This window comes from Rhinolophus sinicus, chromosome 1, assembly GCF_057876585.1.
Source record: "Rhinolophus sinicus isolate RSI-liver-muscle chromosome 1, RSI-T2T, whole genome shotgun sequence".
Taxonomy (NCBI): Eukaryota; Metazoa; Chordata; class Mammalia; order Chiroptera; family Rhinolophidae; genus Rhinolophus; species Rhinolophus sinicus.
The window spans coordinates 112,236,946-112,251,856 of NC_142501.1; the positions used below are offsets into that span (position 1 = coordinate 112,236,946).

At 45.3% G+C, this 14,911-nt stretch overlaps 1 protein-coding gene across 2 annotated transcripts in view; it reads left to right on the top strand.

Moving 5' to 3' along the window:
* The window catches only part of CAMK1D (calcium/calmodulin dependent protein kinase ID), a 377,756-nt gene that overhangs the window by 330,924 nt on the left and 31,921 nt on the right, over positions 1 to 14,911 (top strand). For both annotated transcript variants that reach the window (XM_074324975.2, XM_074324976.2), the window contains exon 6: positions 7,542 to 7,617. In XM_074324975.2, the coding sequence (XP_074181076.2) occupies positions 7,542 to 7,617 (76 nt within the window). The remainder of the gene's footprint in view (positions 1 to 7,541; positions 7,618 to 14,911) is intronic.

Sequence of the window (14,911 nt, forward strand, 5' to 3'; positions counted from 1 at the left end):
CTCAGGGCAGGGAGGCCAGTCAGCAAGAGAAACACATGAATCTTAGACTAAGCCGTGAGCCGCAGGTCGCCCCTCTGCCAGCCTCTTCTTGCTGACGTCATAGGATACGTGGCAGGTTGGACCTTTCAAACCCATTTTCAAAGACAGAGGCTCTTTCAAAGAGAGGGAAAGCTGCAGCCAAATCTTAGTGTTTCTTTCAGCTCTGTCTCAGCAGGTCGGGGAGATGGCAGGAGTTTTCCACCTCCAAAGAATTACAGAAAAAATGAGGACATGCCCATTTTTATAAGCAGTCTTCTGGAACAATTTTTTCTAACCTCCCTTTCCAAAGAATTCTAACTGGCGCCAACGAAAACAAAAGTTGGTTAGAGCTGGGCATTGCATCCCAGTAGCTACTTAAAGGATGGGGGAGAGCACAGGGTGATGGAGAGGGTAGTCTTGATGGCCCCTGGCCTGGAGGTGGGAGAGGGTAGGAAGCAGGGTGGGGAGGAAGACAGAGGGCCAGAGAGAATGCGGAAGGAACACAGTCTCCCTTTCCCCCCATAGCGGCAGAGCCATTAGGTGCCTTGGTAAGCCAGGTTCCTCAGCCATCACAGGAATCTCTAATATTACGACAAAATGTCCTTGTTTCTATAGCACTATCTGTCAGCAATGGTGACCAGGAAGTTCCTGGATTACAGGATCTAGAATGGTGCCTGGATAGAGTGGGGGCTGTATACATGTGTTGGTGATTATGTGAGCAAAAGAATCAATAACTAAGTAAACAAAGGACCCACTGGATGAGAGGTCAGTTTAGGGGGGTGTTAAGGCTCCTTACAACTCTGATTCAAGTTCTCATGACGTGCCCTTCCATCACACGTGCACCCAGCTCAATCCTGACTTCTGGAGGTTTTCATCAAAATGAATCATCATAAATGATTCATGTGTGAATCATTTCCATTATGTTAAGCTGAAATCAAGGGAAAATACCAAATGATATCAAGAATTTGTGCATCCTTATTTCTAGGAACTAATAAAACCTGAGTTCTGGTTTTGCTCTGATGGCTTTACCAACTTTTCTTCCTTACATAATTACTACTAATTATATCTGTAACTTATGTGCTCAGTATCTGCTTTAAGCCTGATAACGATCCTGACAGTGGTGCTCTATTCATGGTCCCATTTTACACATGAGCAAAATGGAGGCCTCTTACTACTGCTACTGTTTCATCTTTATACCTATTCCTTTCCCCTTAGAACACGATGTATTCTTCCATCACCGCTGGCCGCAGCGATTTCTTCTCCCCTCCGTGTCTTGCCCATTCTTTCTATTTGTGCTGTTTCCATCATTTGACTGCTGGAGGTAATGTATTCTTTTCCTGAATATCTTCAGATTTTTATTTTTAGTAAGTTTAGTATTTTCAGAGTTTTATTTAGAGTGAGTGAAACTTAAGAATCAATACCACCTCCCCCATTTTGCCACCATCTTGTCCGTCTTGACCCATTCGTTGTCCTTGGGAAGGCAGCTGAGGCTGTGTTACTTCTGTGGTTTGTGTCTACAATCAGTGCTCTGAACAGTGTGCCAGGAGTGCAGGGGTCAGGTCTACCTTCCTCACCCCGTAAAGCCAGTGCCTCAAATGGGACCCAAACCATTAGATGATCGAATAGGGGGAGAAACCTAGGTCCCATTGTTCTGAACCAGTGGTTTTTATTTTCTGGCATCGAAGGCTGCTTCTGCCACCCCAGGATGCCCCCTCCTGATTGTATCCCTGCCCTTCACCCACTGGAAGTGGTATCTTTGAAGTACTGGGAGGGGTGGTACTCGAGCATCCATAGAGGAGCAGAAAACACCTTGAACATGAGCTTGGTAACAGGGTGAGATCTCTGTAATCTCATCTGTCTCAGCAGAAAATGCTCCTTAGCGCACCCTGAGAGCACAGGAATAGGGAAAATTCTTTTTCTACTTTAGAAGAGCACGCGGGTTGAGGACCATGGCCCCACCTCCACCCCTACAAGACAGCCAGTCTGGTTTCCAGGTACACTTGGTTGAGTCTTTCTTCTGTCTCTTTCAGTAAGGAAAATGGGCAACTTGATTGTTTTAAAGAAACAAGATGAAAAGTTTCTAACATGTTTTTCTTTTCTTTTAGAAATCTCTGGCGTCCTTCCCTTTCCCAGGAACCCTTGCTCTAAATCACTGTAATGTAGCTTGGTTTACAGAAGCCATTTCCCATCAAGTGGAATTTTCCACCGTGGATTGGTAGCGAGTCTCACAGCAGTAAATTCAATTATTTTAAGTTTTAAACCTACTGTTTCTCTAAAGAGTGTAAGTAAAGCCTGGAGCTGAGAAAGACCGCATCTGACCACAGATATCTCCAGGAGCTTTCAGGGTGCTCTGCTGAGGCTGCATGGTTTCTGTGGAGAGTCACTTGTAGTTACTGGTATAAACTAAACAAGCCAATGGGACGCTGTTTCTGTGAGGAATAGCCAAGAAAACGGAATTACTAGCCCTCAAGATCCAAGCAGGAGGAGGTTCTGAGGGATCATTGAGCAGAATCACTTTTCTGCCCTTTAGCCCTAAAATTAGAAATTCTGGAATCTCTTTGAGACAAGCTTTTAGAAGGAGAGCAGCATGAATGGCGAACATATCCACACATAGAGAATGAGGGCTAATTCTGCCTCTTTTAATCCCAAAATTCATGCCAGAAATCATTTGCTTAAGGACAGGTATTCGGTGACCAATCTTACTTGTACCTAATTCAGGTCCTTCTCAACTGATGAGTTAATGTCAGAATTCATTAGTTTCTCTCTCTCTCTCTCTCTCTCTCTCTCTCTCTCTCTCTTTCATTCCCTTTTTGTCCTGTACCTACTCACCAGAAATAGTTCAGGCAGGTCAGTTTATTTGTAAGTCAGTCGTATGGAGCGTAGAAAACATTTTCTTACAGAAATAATGGTGTGTGTGCTGAGCAGGTTGGGTTCAGCTGAATAATCATTTGTTGAACAACCAGCATGTGCTACGCCCTGAAGGTACTAGAGATGTGTCCCTGTTGTCCAGCAGCAGGAAGTCTGGTATTTGACAATGACATTCACACAGCAGAGAAGGGATGCAGAAGTGGGCTGTGCCTGGAAAGGTACTCCAAGGCATGTGCCCCTCCACTTGAATATTTTCCTTCTGTCCTGGATGTGCCAGGAGACCTTCCTGTGCTGCCTGTGGGCTGATGGCATCACACACCAGCCTTTTAATGACTACTCTCTTTGTCAGTAGCTCCAATTAAGTTCTTTCCATTCTAAGCCTCCTCTATTAGAAGGTGTGGGGGTGACTAGAGTCAGTACCACCCTCCCACTGCACAGAAATTGTGCTGGGTACAATGAGAAGAGAAAATTACTTCTCCTTGATTAAGAAGTTCGTTGGCACCTGCAGGCGGTGTTGTGGGAGGTGGCATTGTGGTGGCATGACTCAGAGAACCCTTACCACCTTCCAGGGTTCCACATGGGCTGTGCTCTGGGCCTCGTAGGCCTGGAAGCGCATTTGTCTTCTGAAAGTTTGTAAATTGGGTGCTGGGACTTTTTAGAATTATAGCAGAGTTCTTGCCAGTGGTACAAGATTGATGACACAATCAATGCGAGGGAGAGTGGCTGGTTCTCAAAGTGAAAGGTGGTCTTTAAAAAAGAATCAGTGAGAAGTGGACTATTCCAGCATGACTTGCTATGGAAAAGGATCAAGAAAATGGTAGGATATTGGCCAAAAACCAGGCGAATTAAATATGTGGTGAAATAACAGAGCTAACTGCAGAACACAAAGCAGGAGAGAAAATACCACAGCTCATCTCAGGGGCTCATCATGATTTGGTCACCATATCAGATTGTCAGGAGGGTTTTGAATACTGCCTGAGTATATTTTTTGAAGAATTACTATGAGATGAAAAGTAGCTATTTAAAGTGGCGTAGGTCGGCTTGTTCAAACAATGTCCCAAAGAACACTGGGTTCCAGGAGTCACATCACACGTGAAATTAGAATTAAGGCTGTTAGTTGTGTGTGCCGCTATACAATGTTTAACTATCTTAAGCTGGTGAGAATATTATTTCCCAATGGGTGCCTTTGTCTTTTTTATCACGATATTACACTTCCTGCTTCATCCTCTGTGTTTCCAGTGTAATCAAGAACCTCACCAGAAGGGTAACTGATTCACCTGCCTCCAATTGGTTAAAAAATATTTATATTTCATTGAAGATGTAACCCAGATAGGACACAACCCCAAAAAGAAGAAGAACTGTTTGGCACAAATATATACTTCCACCCCCAGTATTGTGATCCTGATATTTACTTGTTAATCTTTTAGGACTTTTCCCCTAATATTCATGTGCTGGCCCTGCCTGGCGTCTTTTTGGTCAGTGGCCCCTTTTGTCAGTTGCCATAATCGAAGCATCTGAAAAAGACCCAGGGAATTTTTTTAAAAAATATATATAATATATAATATATACACACACACACAAACACACACACACATATAACATATATATTATATATTATGTATATTTATTTATTTTTAATTGTATTGGGGAATATTGGGGAACAGTGTGTTTCTCCAGGGCCCATCAGCTCCAAGTCATTGTCCTTCAGTCTAGTTGTGGAGGGTGCAGCTCAGCTCCAAGTCCAGTTGCCGTTTTCAATCTTTAGTTGCAGGGGGCACAGCCCACCATCCCTTGTGGGAATTGAACCAGCATCTTGTTGTTGAGAGCTCGTGCTCTAACCAACTGAACCATCTAGCTGCCCTTTTTTTTTTCTTAAACCACATACTTGATGGTATAAACTTTACCATTTAAACAAAATCCCGTATTTTAAGATTGATGTGTCATCGGTGGCTCCAAGAATTTTAACATTTCAAGTAACATCCAAGCTCCAAGTTGCATAAAAATCAGCCCCTTGCTTTTCATGTCTGTGCCGTGCTTTGCACAGTTCCCCAAAGTGGTGACTTTGGCAGCGGGCAGGGGAAAGACTTCATGTGCAGGTGCCCCCTGGTGTGCGGGCTCCTGGAGAAAACCGTGACCTTTTTCTTGTTTGTTTTCTGAACAATGGATGGTGGCCAGAGCTTTCCTCTTTCTAACTGGTGATGACTAGGGGGAGGATATTCTTTTAAAGATCTGTGCCCCCCACATCACAGTGCTGGGTCGGGGGGACTGTGAGGAGGGAGCACTCATGGGAACACAGTGTCAGCTCCTCTTAGGTGAGAAACCTGCTTTATAGGGGCCGCGTCTCTTTCCCACTTTGCACATCATGGCTCAGGGGATGGGCCCAGGATTTGCTCATAAACTGTGGAACCAGCTTCCTTCTCAGTGCTCCTTCCCCACACATCTGTCGCCTGTGGTACCTGTTGCATAACACGAGCAAAACTCCCATGCAGAGTTCCTGGTGCCTGTGTGCTGTTTGACGTCTGGTTCCATAGAGTGTCTCGGCCAGGCCGGCTCTCCTCTCCCCACAGAGCCCTGCAGACACCGTGACATGGAGGCCAGAGTGTCTGCCCACCAGCCTGGCTCTGTGCTCGTGAGATCTGCCGTCAGCTCTGCCAGGAGTCTTCTCTGCCTCTTTTGAACTTTCCATCGGGACATGAGGATGGCCCTGGAGTCTCAGAAATGTGCTCCTTCCTACCATCTGTGCCCGTGTGACCACTGAGGCCAGAACATCAGCTCAGAGCGCACATACCTCCTATATCAGCAAGACATTTACTGGGGTAAAGGGCTCCCTTGTGTCAGTTGCCATAATAGAAACATCTGAGAAATACGCTCTTAGCAGTTACGGATGCAGCCCGCTTATCCAATGGTCACTTCTCTAGTTTGCGAGTTTCTGGCTTTGTAGTTCTCTCTCCTTCTGCTACTACAATCAGGGTGAACATAGCAAGGGAAATATGTACACATTCATTTATTTTGCTCTTGTTAAAAAAATAAAATAAAGTCCAATTGGAAGTTTGGAGGGATTGGGGCTGAAACCGAAAATTAGACTTGGTGATTGTATTTCTTGCCATCATAACTAGAAACACTAAACAATAGTTTGTATACTTCCCTAGTCTTGCTGTGAAAGATTTACCATCAACAGAATGAAAGAGAGGATTTCGCTATAAGTTTTTCTGCACATAGACTTTCCTTACAGACTGAAGAAACTCTCATCTTAACACAGTATATTCCCACTGCAAAGAGCCGGGATAAGAGTGAGACTGACCTGAGTTCAAATCCCAACTGGTTCATACCTACTGTGTGGAGTTGGCGAAGGAACTTCCCTAAGGCTCGTTTTCTCTCTGTCAGGTTCAGATAAGGGTAATTGTCAAAGCTGTTGACAGGATTACAGCAGAAGATGTTTGTGAGTTACTAGTGTAAGACCCAGATCACCGCGGCCTCTTAGTTAGGGATAGGTCGCTCTGCGACGAAGGTGGTGTAGAGGCCACGTTCCAGCTGGCTCACTTTGGGCTCAGTCTCTCTTCACCCCCCCCCCCCCCGTAACTTGGGGGTAATGATGATAAAGATGATTCAGCCCTTCCCCCCCCCCCCCCACAGATGGCTGGGGCCAGTGCGGTGACGCATCCCGAGCACATATAGCACACAGTTCCGCCTGTGAGAGGGGCCATGTCAGCTAAAGCTGCTTTTAGTTTCTGTACCCTCTTGTTTTCTGGAAACGCTGGGTAAGCAGGAGATTTTGTGTGTGAAGAAGACTTACGATCTTGTCGCGTATTTATTTACTTTGCACAGATATGTATGGCAGACCCTGCTGGGTGCCAGAACTGGGGGCGGTCCAACACTGATTTGCCTGTCACCACAAGGCTGGGAACGGGAAGTCTGGGGACAGCACCAAATAAGCCCAAAGCCCCAGGATGGATGACTCTTGATGAATAGGGGTTGAACCAAGGAAGTGAGGTTAAATAGCCCTTTTTCTGTTTCACCGGTGAGAAAATGAAATGACAGTACTGACAGACAACCCACCCCAAACCTTAGAGGGTGAACTAAGAGCAGGCCTGATGCAGGGTTCCCAAAACACAGATGTTACGTCTAACCTCTACTCGATTGTAAGCCCCCTGGAGGCGGAAGGAGGGGCTTCACCTCGATGTCCTCCCAGCGCCCAGAAGGGCCTGCACAGGGGCCAGAAGTGCCTCCTTGGATTGATTTGGGTGAAGTCACACCCCAAGTCCCAAACTGAATATACCTTTCTCTGACTCACTCTGGTCTAAGCTATAGTGCTCAGCATAATAGCTCTGCCATAAAATAGCCACCGTCAAATATTTGCTAATTGATGGATTTGATTTGATTGATATTCTCTAGTTACACAAACACACACACACACATACACACACACACACCGTCATGTTCTTTTTTCTGGTTAGAAAAGCCAACAAATAAAACAGGTCATATATCTCTACTCAGTTTTTCATATCACAGATACTTCAGCCCAAGTAGCAGACTGCAAAAGCAAAAGCAAGACGAAACAACAACAACAAAAAAGCAACCCCCAAAAAACACTAAGAAATGTTTTATGTCAGGCATTCAAATCGTCAGGTTTGTGTCTCTCCTTTGTCATTTCACAGCTCCTGAGGTCCTTGCCCAGAAACCTTACAGCAAAGCTGTTGACTGCTGGTCCATCGGGGTGATTGCCTATATCTTGTAAGTATTGCTTGCCACCTCGGCTTCTTTCTTCCCTTTTACAAATTGTGGCAAAATATGCATAACACAAAATTTACCATTTTAACCCGTTTTAAGAATACATTTCAGCGCTCTTAAGTACATTCACATTGTTGTACAACCATCACCCATCCATCAGCAGAAGTTTCTCATCTTCCCATACTGAACCTCTGTCCTCATTAAACACTAACTCCCCGTCCCCCTCCCCCAGCCCCTGGTACCCACCATTCTACTTTCTGTCTCTATGAATTTTACTGCTCTAGGTACCTCATATAAGTGGAGTCATATAATATTTGTCCTTTTGTGTCTGACTTACTTAGCCTAATGTCCTCAAGCTTCATCCATGTTATAGCATGTGTCAAAATTTCTTTATTTTTTAAGGCTGAATAATATTCCATTTTGCATATGTACTATATTTTGTTTATCCATTAATGGATACTTGTGTGGTTTCTACTTTTGGCTGTTGCTATAATGCTGTTATGAACACAGGTATACAAAGGTCTGTGTGAGTCCTACTTTCAGCACCTTTGGGAGTATACCCAGAAGTGGGATTGCTGGATCATATGGTGATTCTATGTTTAACTTTTTGAGGAACCTCCATACTATTTTCCAAAGCAGCATCATCATTTTACATTTCCAGCAGCAGTGTACAAGGGTCCAATTCCTCCACACCCTTGCCAGCACTCATTATTTTCCACTTTTTGATAATAGCCTCTCTCACAGGTGTGCAGTGGTATCTCATTGTGGGTTTGATTTGCATTTTTCTTATGGCTAGTGATATTGAGCATATTTTCTTGTGCCACTTTGGCTTTTCTGGGGATGTAAACAATGATGAAAATATTAAGACATCTCTAAAAGAAATCACAATAACAAAAAAATGTGATGAAAATCAAAATTTAGCCTTTGGATTCCTCATTTCTTCTACGGTGACTTATCTCAACTACCCAGGCAGTGTAATCATAGGTCATAGGCTGGTTGCAGTTATTTCAGGATGATCCATTTTGGTTTTTGTTGTTATGTTCTGTTTTGCTTAAGTCCACGATAAAGCTATTTTTAAGTTACGATTTCTTTTTGCAATGATGCTTTCCAACACTTACTACTAAACATAATTTTAGGGTGGGTTTAGGCTAACTAGTTTCTATAATTGATAGGAAATGAATTTCTCCTCCTCATTGTCCCCAGTGGAGGGAATCTTTTTAGCAGACAGAGCCCACTGCACACAATGGAAAACTGGGCATCCTCAGGGACTGCTGGGAACATACCCCAGCACCAACCCATCCCTCTGACCCCCTGTTGGCTTTGTCTCATTACCTGAGAAGCAAGTGATCTTTCTATAGCATACATTCAACTGGGCAGCTTTTGTGGGTAAATTAGGAAAAAGAATAGGGGGTGATGGAGGAACAAGTTTAGGGGGATGGGTGAGATCAAGAATTTCGTATCGGGCGTGTTAAACTTGAGAGCCCTTTGAGATAGCTGTGAAATAGTGTATGCGCATGTGAAGGTCAGAAGTCAGGGGCAGAGAAACTGCCATATGGATCTGGGTATGATTTGAACACAATACAGTATTTGGCTGGGTTCAAGTGCAGTATTAAGTAAAGAAATACGGGACATCTTTACTTCTGTTTCAAGTATGAACTTGATAGTTGGTCACCACTAGCTTTGCTCCAGGACTTCGTCTCAGGTTGATTTCATGACTGTGTCAGACTTCAAAATGGCAGCCTGGGCTTCTGTTTGCCTTGGTGTTGTCCAGAGCTCTGAGAGCCTCAAGCAGAGAATGAGTGGACTTTGAACCTCTCAGTTGTACCTCCCAAGGTGTTCAGATCCTTGAGTGATTGGCCAGATATAACTTTAATTTGCTACGTCAATGGCTATGCGTGGAGAACCACTGGGCACACATTTATCATTATCAGTGTCAGCAGCTAGCATTTCTTAAGTCCCTCCTGTATTCCAGGCACTGTGCTAGGCGCTAAAGATATCACGATGACAAGGACATGGTGCCTCTCATCAGAGTACTGACAAGGTGTATGGCAGGACAAGAAGGTTCGTGAGTAGATTAAATGACATGCAGAGAGGCTTGTGTACAGTTGTAGGAGTCCCTGGCATGACGCACCGCTGAGGACGGGCATTCAGGAAGGAGGCGACACCATTCCAGGTATGTCTAGAAGGCTGGAGAAGACTAACATATGCAGAGAGGAAAAGAGAGCATTCCAACCTGGGAGGGATGCAGACACTGAAAGAGGTGCCTGAGGCATGTTTGAGGGTTGGAAACATTCTGTGAAAGGCCCATGGCCCGGATCAGTGTTCTTGGCACAAGGCTGACTCTGGGTTGAACTAGCGTTGGAAGTTAGAACTCAAAGATCTCAGTCTCAGATTCTTGCTCCTCCCCACTGGCCCATTGCGCCTGGCCTCCCCATTCCCGTCTTTCCTCCGCACACACATGAGCAAGGCCGCTGAGCCGCCCGTGACCAGCACACGGCCCCGAGGGCAGCCAGCCACCCCCTGGGGATCCGTGCAGAGCTTCTCGTCCTTCACATCACCTGCAATGGAAAAGCAGTTAGCCTCTGTAGTTTTTTGGAGTACAGCACTGTTATTTCATTTGAAAACCTGTCACTCTGAGGTATGAGATTGCAGCAGAGGAGGCTGTGACAGGCCACGGCACCCAATTTTCTCCTTTCTTTGTGCTATGCAAGCATTCCTCATTTTGTGGGCGCAGTTACTTGATGAATTGGTTCTCTGTGCATCTCCACACTCATTTCTATGGTATCCATCATTTGGAAGGAGAAATCATTTTTTCCTATCAAGGATCCTCATTTCTTAAAACACACATGATGGGTCCTTGTCCTGCCAGGAATCTCTGTGGGGATCAGGGCTTGCAAAAAACATCTTTGCCTGCAGAGCTCAGGCCGCTGTGAAGAAGTGAGCCTAGAGTTTGCGATGCCCCTGAGTGGCACATTGGTGTCCAGTTGGACAGGGTTGGCTCAGCCAAGACAGTGCAAGGTCCGAGGAAAGAAATTTCTCCACTCAAGATGAGAATCAGCATTTCATTGACCAAATTCAATGTTGTGATCGCACGTAGGCTGCCTTTCTTCTGCTAACTTCAAGGAGATAATTTAATGATCACCTGCCTAAGTGATACTCAGAGATACGACATGCTGTGGATAAAAACAGTGGATGTTTGTTGATATGAAAAATGAGGAAGCTCTTAAGGAGATTAGGCATTAGAGCGTTCGGGCAGCTGCATGGCTGGGGTTCAGTGACCATGGACGTTGAGGACACTGACCCACTCTGTGACCTCTGGCCTCTCTACTTAGGGTAATTCCCTTAGTTTTTGGCTGGCCTCCTATTTTGTTCAGTTCTTAAAGCTAGGTCACATAAATATTGATTAGCCGATGCACACAGAATAATTAGTTTTATATGAGTGAAACAGAATGCCTCATCTGTGTGCTACGTCCATTTTCTGAGACAAAGGATCATCTTCGCCAAGGCAGTCACCATCCTTTACAATGGTGACAGATAGATTGTGTCCCGGGGGGAGAGTGTGAACCCAGCTTTAGTAGGAGAGAATGGGGTGTCCTTACCGAGCCCCAGAGAAGCTGCCGAGCCTGGGTATTGTCACTACCTCAGCATAAGGAGTGTTAACACTAGTGACAATAATTAACGGGCATTGCCAGCAGGCAGCAGCCATCTTGCTATGTTCACAGGCTTTGCGAAGTGGGACTTGTTCAGGCCACCATGGCCGGCAGTCTGGACTTCGGTTTTAGACGTTTAGAAACTAAATTAGGTGTTTATTCATCTTGCTCAGACGATCCCAGTGAATTGATTCACACTAGCCAGACTCAAAAGAAGTTAAAAAAAAAGAAAAAGAAACCAAATAAAACAAAAAAGAACCAAACTGGAGTATCAGTTCAGTAAATCATAATGAGATTTGGGTCCCCCAAGGTAACGAGAGGCATGTCATCACATGAGCATGTTCTTGCCTCAACAGGAAGTGCTGTGGGAGAAAGCAAATCAAAGCCAGAAGTTTCCTTTACGAACAAGGAATTAGAGCAGTAGAGTCAGATGGCCTTAGTTGTTTTCACGAAACCTGTAGTGTTCTCTGGGTCCCCGTTCCCAGCAAAGGGTGTTGTAGTCCAGTGGCACAGCTATTTCTACGGGAGTGGCCTCGGCCCGTCAGTTCTCACACCTTCCTCTCTTTCCTCCTGCCTTGCTACCAGCCACCACCCTGCTCTTTCCTTATTGTAGCGTCATTGTTCTTATCTCAGCAGGCATTGATTGATTATTGTCATTCTAGCTTTACTGATTTTATTTTGCTGAGTGCATTTCAGTGTGGCTGATTTCCAAGGGTTTTCTGAAAGGTTCCTAACCTTCTCTCCATAGTCTGTACTGGGTGGACCCTGGGGGTGGCTAAATGCCTGTTTTTTAGCTTTAGTCTCAGACATTAGTGCTGCCTGACCAGATTTCCACTTTTTTGTTCATGGGCTGTGATTTTTTTCTCCACTGCCTTGGGGGAAAGACTTTATTCATTGTCTGTTGACAGCTGGTTCACCTTTAACCCCTTAGGAAATAGTCACCGTAAAATACTCTCTGGTTTCAAAAAATAGGTGCAGGGTTGTGCACAATGGTGATGGGGGGAATTTTACAAGCAGTGCAATTGTGGTAAAGAAATTCTGCATTGTCGATAGTGGTGGGAGCCACTTCCTGCCAGTGACTTCAGGGAAGGTGGAATCCATCCATATCTGTGCCTTTGTCTTTGCAAAGGCCCTGGGATAGAGAGGGACCTGGAGGGAGAAGAAGGAAGCAAATAGTCTCATCTACTGTGTTTCCATGAAGTTAAGACCTAGCGGGACCATCAGCTCTAATGTCTTTTGGAGCAAAAATTAATATAAGACCCGGTGTTATGTTATGTTATGTTATGTTATGTTATGTTATGTTATGTTATGTTATGTTATATTATATTATGACGGGTCTTATAGTAAAATAAGACTGGGTCTTATATTAATTTTTGCTCCAAAAGACGCACTACAGCTGATGGTCTGGCTAGGTCTTATTTTCGGGGAATCACTGTACACCACTTTCATACTCTGAATGGTGTAGCCCAAGGCTCCATGGAAAAAAATATTTCACCCATTCTGCTCTCTTCTGTTCATCTCAGCATCATGACCTGGAAACTGTTATTTAAGTAGCAACTAAATGCTTAGGGATATTTAGCCTGGAGAAGGGAAGGCATAGGACTGACATTCATTCACTGAGCTAACAGTTATTGAGCCTAATGTGTGTTAGGCAGTATGATGGAGCTGCCGAGATGGATTCATCACCTCCCCGGCCTTGGAGGCTCTTACTGTCTGCTGGAGGCGACAGTCAGTAAACAGATAAATTCCAACCCAATCTTGCTGGCTGTCACCAAGATGGGAGGGAGGGGTTGGGGGAGTTCCAGAGCAGAGCAGTGACCCCTGCTGGCCTCGAGTCAGGCTGCAGAAAATGAGTGACAGTGATCTGAGTCTTGTAGGACTGACTTCAGAGGACTGTCATGCAGGGAGAGCGGTGGTTTCTCCTTTAAGACCCAGTTACCCCAGGATATGATGTGCTTGCTGTGTTTGAGAAAAGCTGTACCAATCAATATGAAACATGATTTTAAAAATATAACTTGAAAGATTTGATCCACCTTTGAACGTTCAATATCTAAAACTTGGCAGTGGGGAAAATATAATCTCTGAATTATCAGGATTGTTAATTTACCTAGCGCCATACTGAGCCAACGAAAGAATCAGTAGAGGCCTTATTATGTTTTAAAATGTTTCCCATCTGGAATGTACCACAGCAGCATGGAAGCAGCAAACAGGCAGTGTGTAAGCGTGAAAAGACCCAAAGCACACAGAGAAGGAAGTGGCCAGCTCCCCCGTACGTGCAGTAGCAAGTCCTGAATTCAGACCACTTACTCTGAGCTGGGTTTGTGGCTAGAAGGATCCGAGGTGGGGACAGGAAAAGGAGAGGTTTCACTTCACACCAGCAAGTCAGGAAATGCTCATGGAGGCGGTGGGAGAATTAAGGAAGCGTGGGCCGGAAGCCCGTGACTCTGCACCTGATAGCACCGTGCACGGCGGCTAGACAGCACCGGAGACCACTTTCTCTGGCTTCAGATCTCTTGGCCGTGCTCCAAGGGCTTGTCTTCTGGTCATCCTCACAAGTGCATTGTGAGACTAAATGGAGGCCAGGAGACAACCGAAAAATGAAATCAAAGACCAAGGTCAACAAGATGGTGGTACCAAGGGGATGGAGATAACAAGGCATTTCCCAAATGCAGGTGTTAGTCTGCACGTACTCAGAACTGCTCACCAGTCAGACTGTGTGTGTGTGTGTGTGTGTGTGTGTGTGTGTGTGTGTGCGCGCGCGCGCGCGCGCGCGCAAGAGAGAAAAGGGAGGGAGAGAGAGAGAGAGAAAGGGAGACGCTGAAGGGAGGGAATAGGAGCCCAACAACCAAGAAAGCAATATCTAGATGCAGAAGTTGAATTGGAAATCTGCCCAGTTCCCAATCATCCGTTAGCTTGTGTTAATCACCTCCAGACTGGATGTCTGCACCCCTCGGGGCTTCAGTATGCAATTCATTACTCATGAGAACTAATTTTAGCTTGCTGAAAGTTTTGCTGTGTTTTTCCTGCTGCAACGTTCCTGGCAGTTGGAAGCCCACCTCACTCATCCTCCCCCTCCCCGCCATGCCCTCTGTGCCACTGGTAGCGTGAACTGAGCTGGAAGTGGTTTTGTCTGAACTTCCTCAGTCGTGTGTCACCCCAAAGGAGGAGGCACAGCACCTCTGTCCTCCTTCCCCAGACTCCCCCAAGGTGCTGTCCGTTTGGTTAATGCAAGAATCAAACAGTTACACACTTGGAAGTGGATCACATACAGAAGCTTTGGACATGTCCTGTCTAGTCCAAGCCTGTACTGTGTGCAGAATTTGTTTTGAACTATTTTACTCTAAATGGTGTACGCTGCTAAGTTCTCACGCTTGGGGAACTGTTTGGTCTTCTTCCCCTCCCTTCCTGGCTCCCAGTCTTAGCTCTAGTTGTGTATAAACTTTCTAAGGAATGTGTTTCCTTTTCCTCCTCCAATATTCCTTTCCTTTCTCCCCTAGATCTTTCCCGATCTGCTTACTCGTTCTCAGCTTTCAGGGCACTATCCAGGTCCAAGGGGCTGACATGGAACATTTATCCGTTGCATTCTCATCAACAGTACTCTGCTGACGTCCGTCTGCACGTGGTTCTCATATGGGAACCATTCCTAG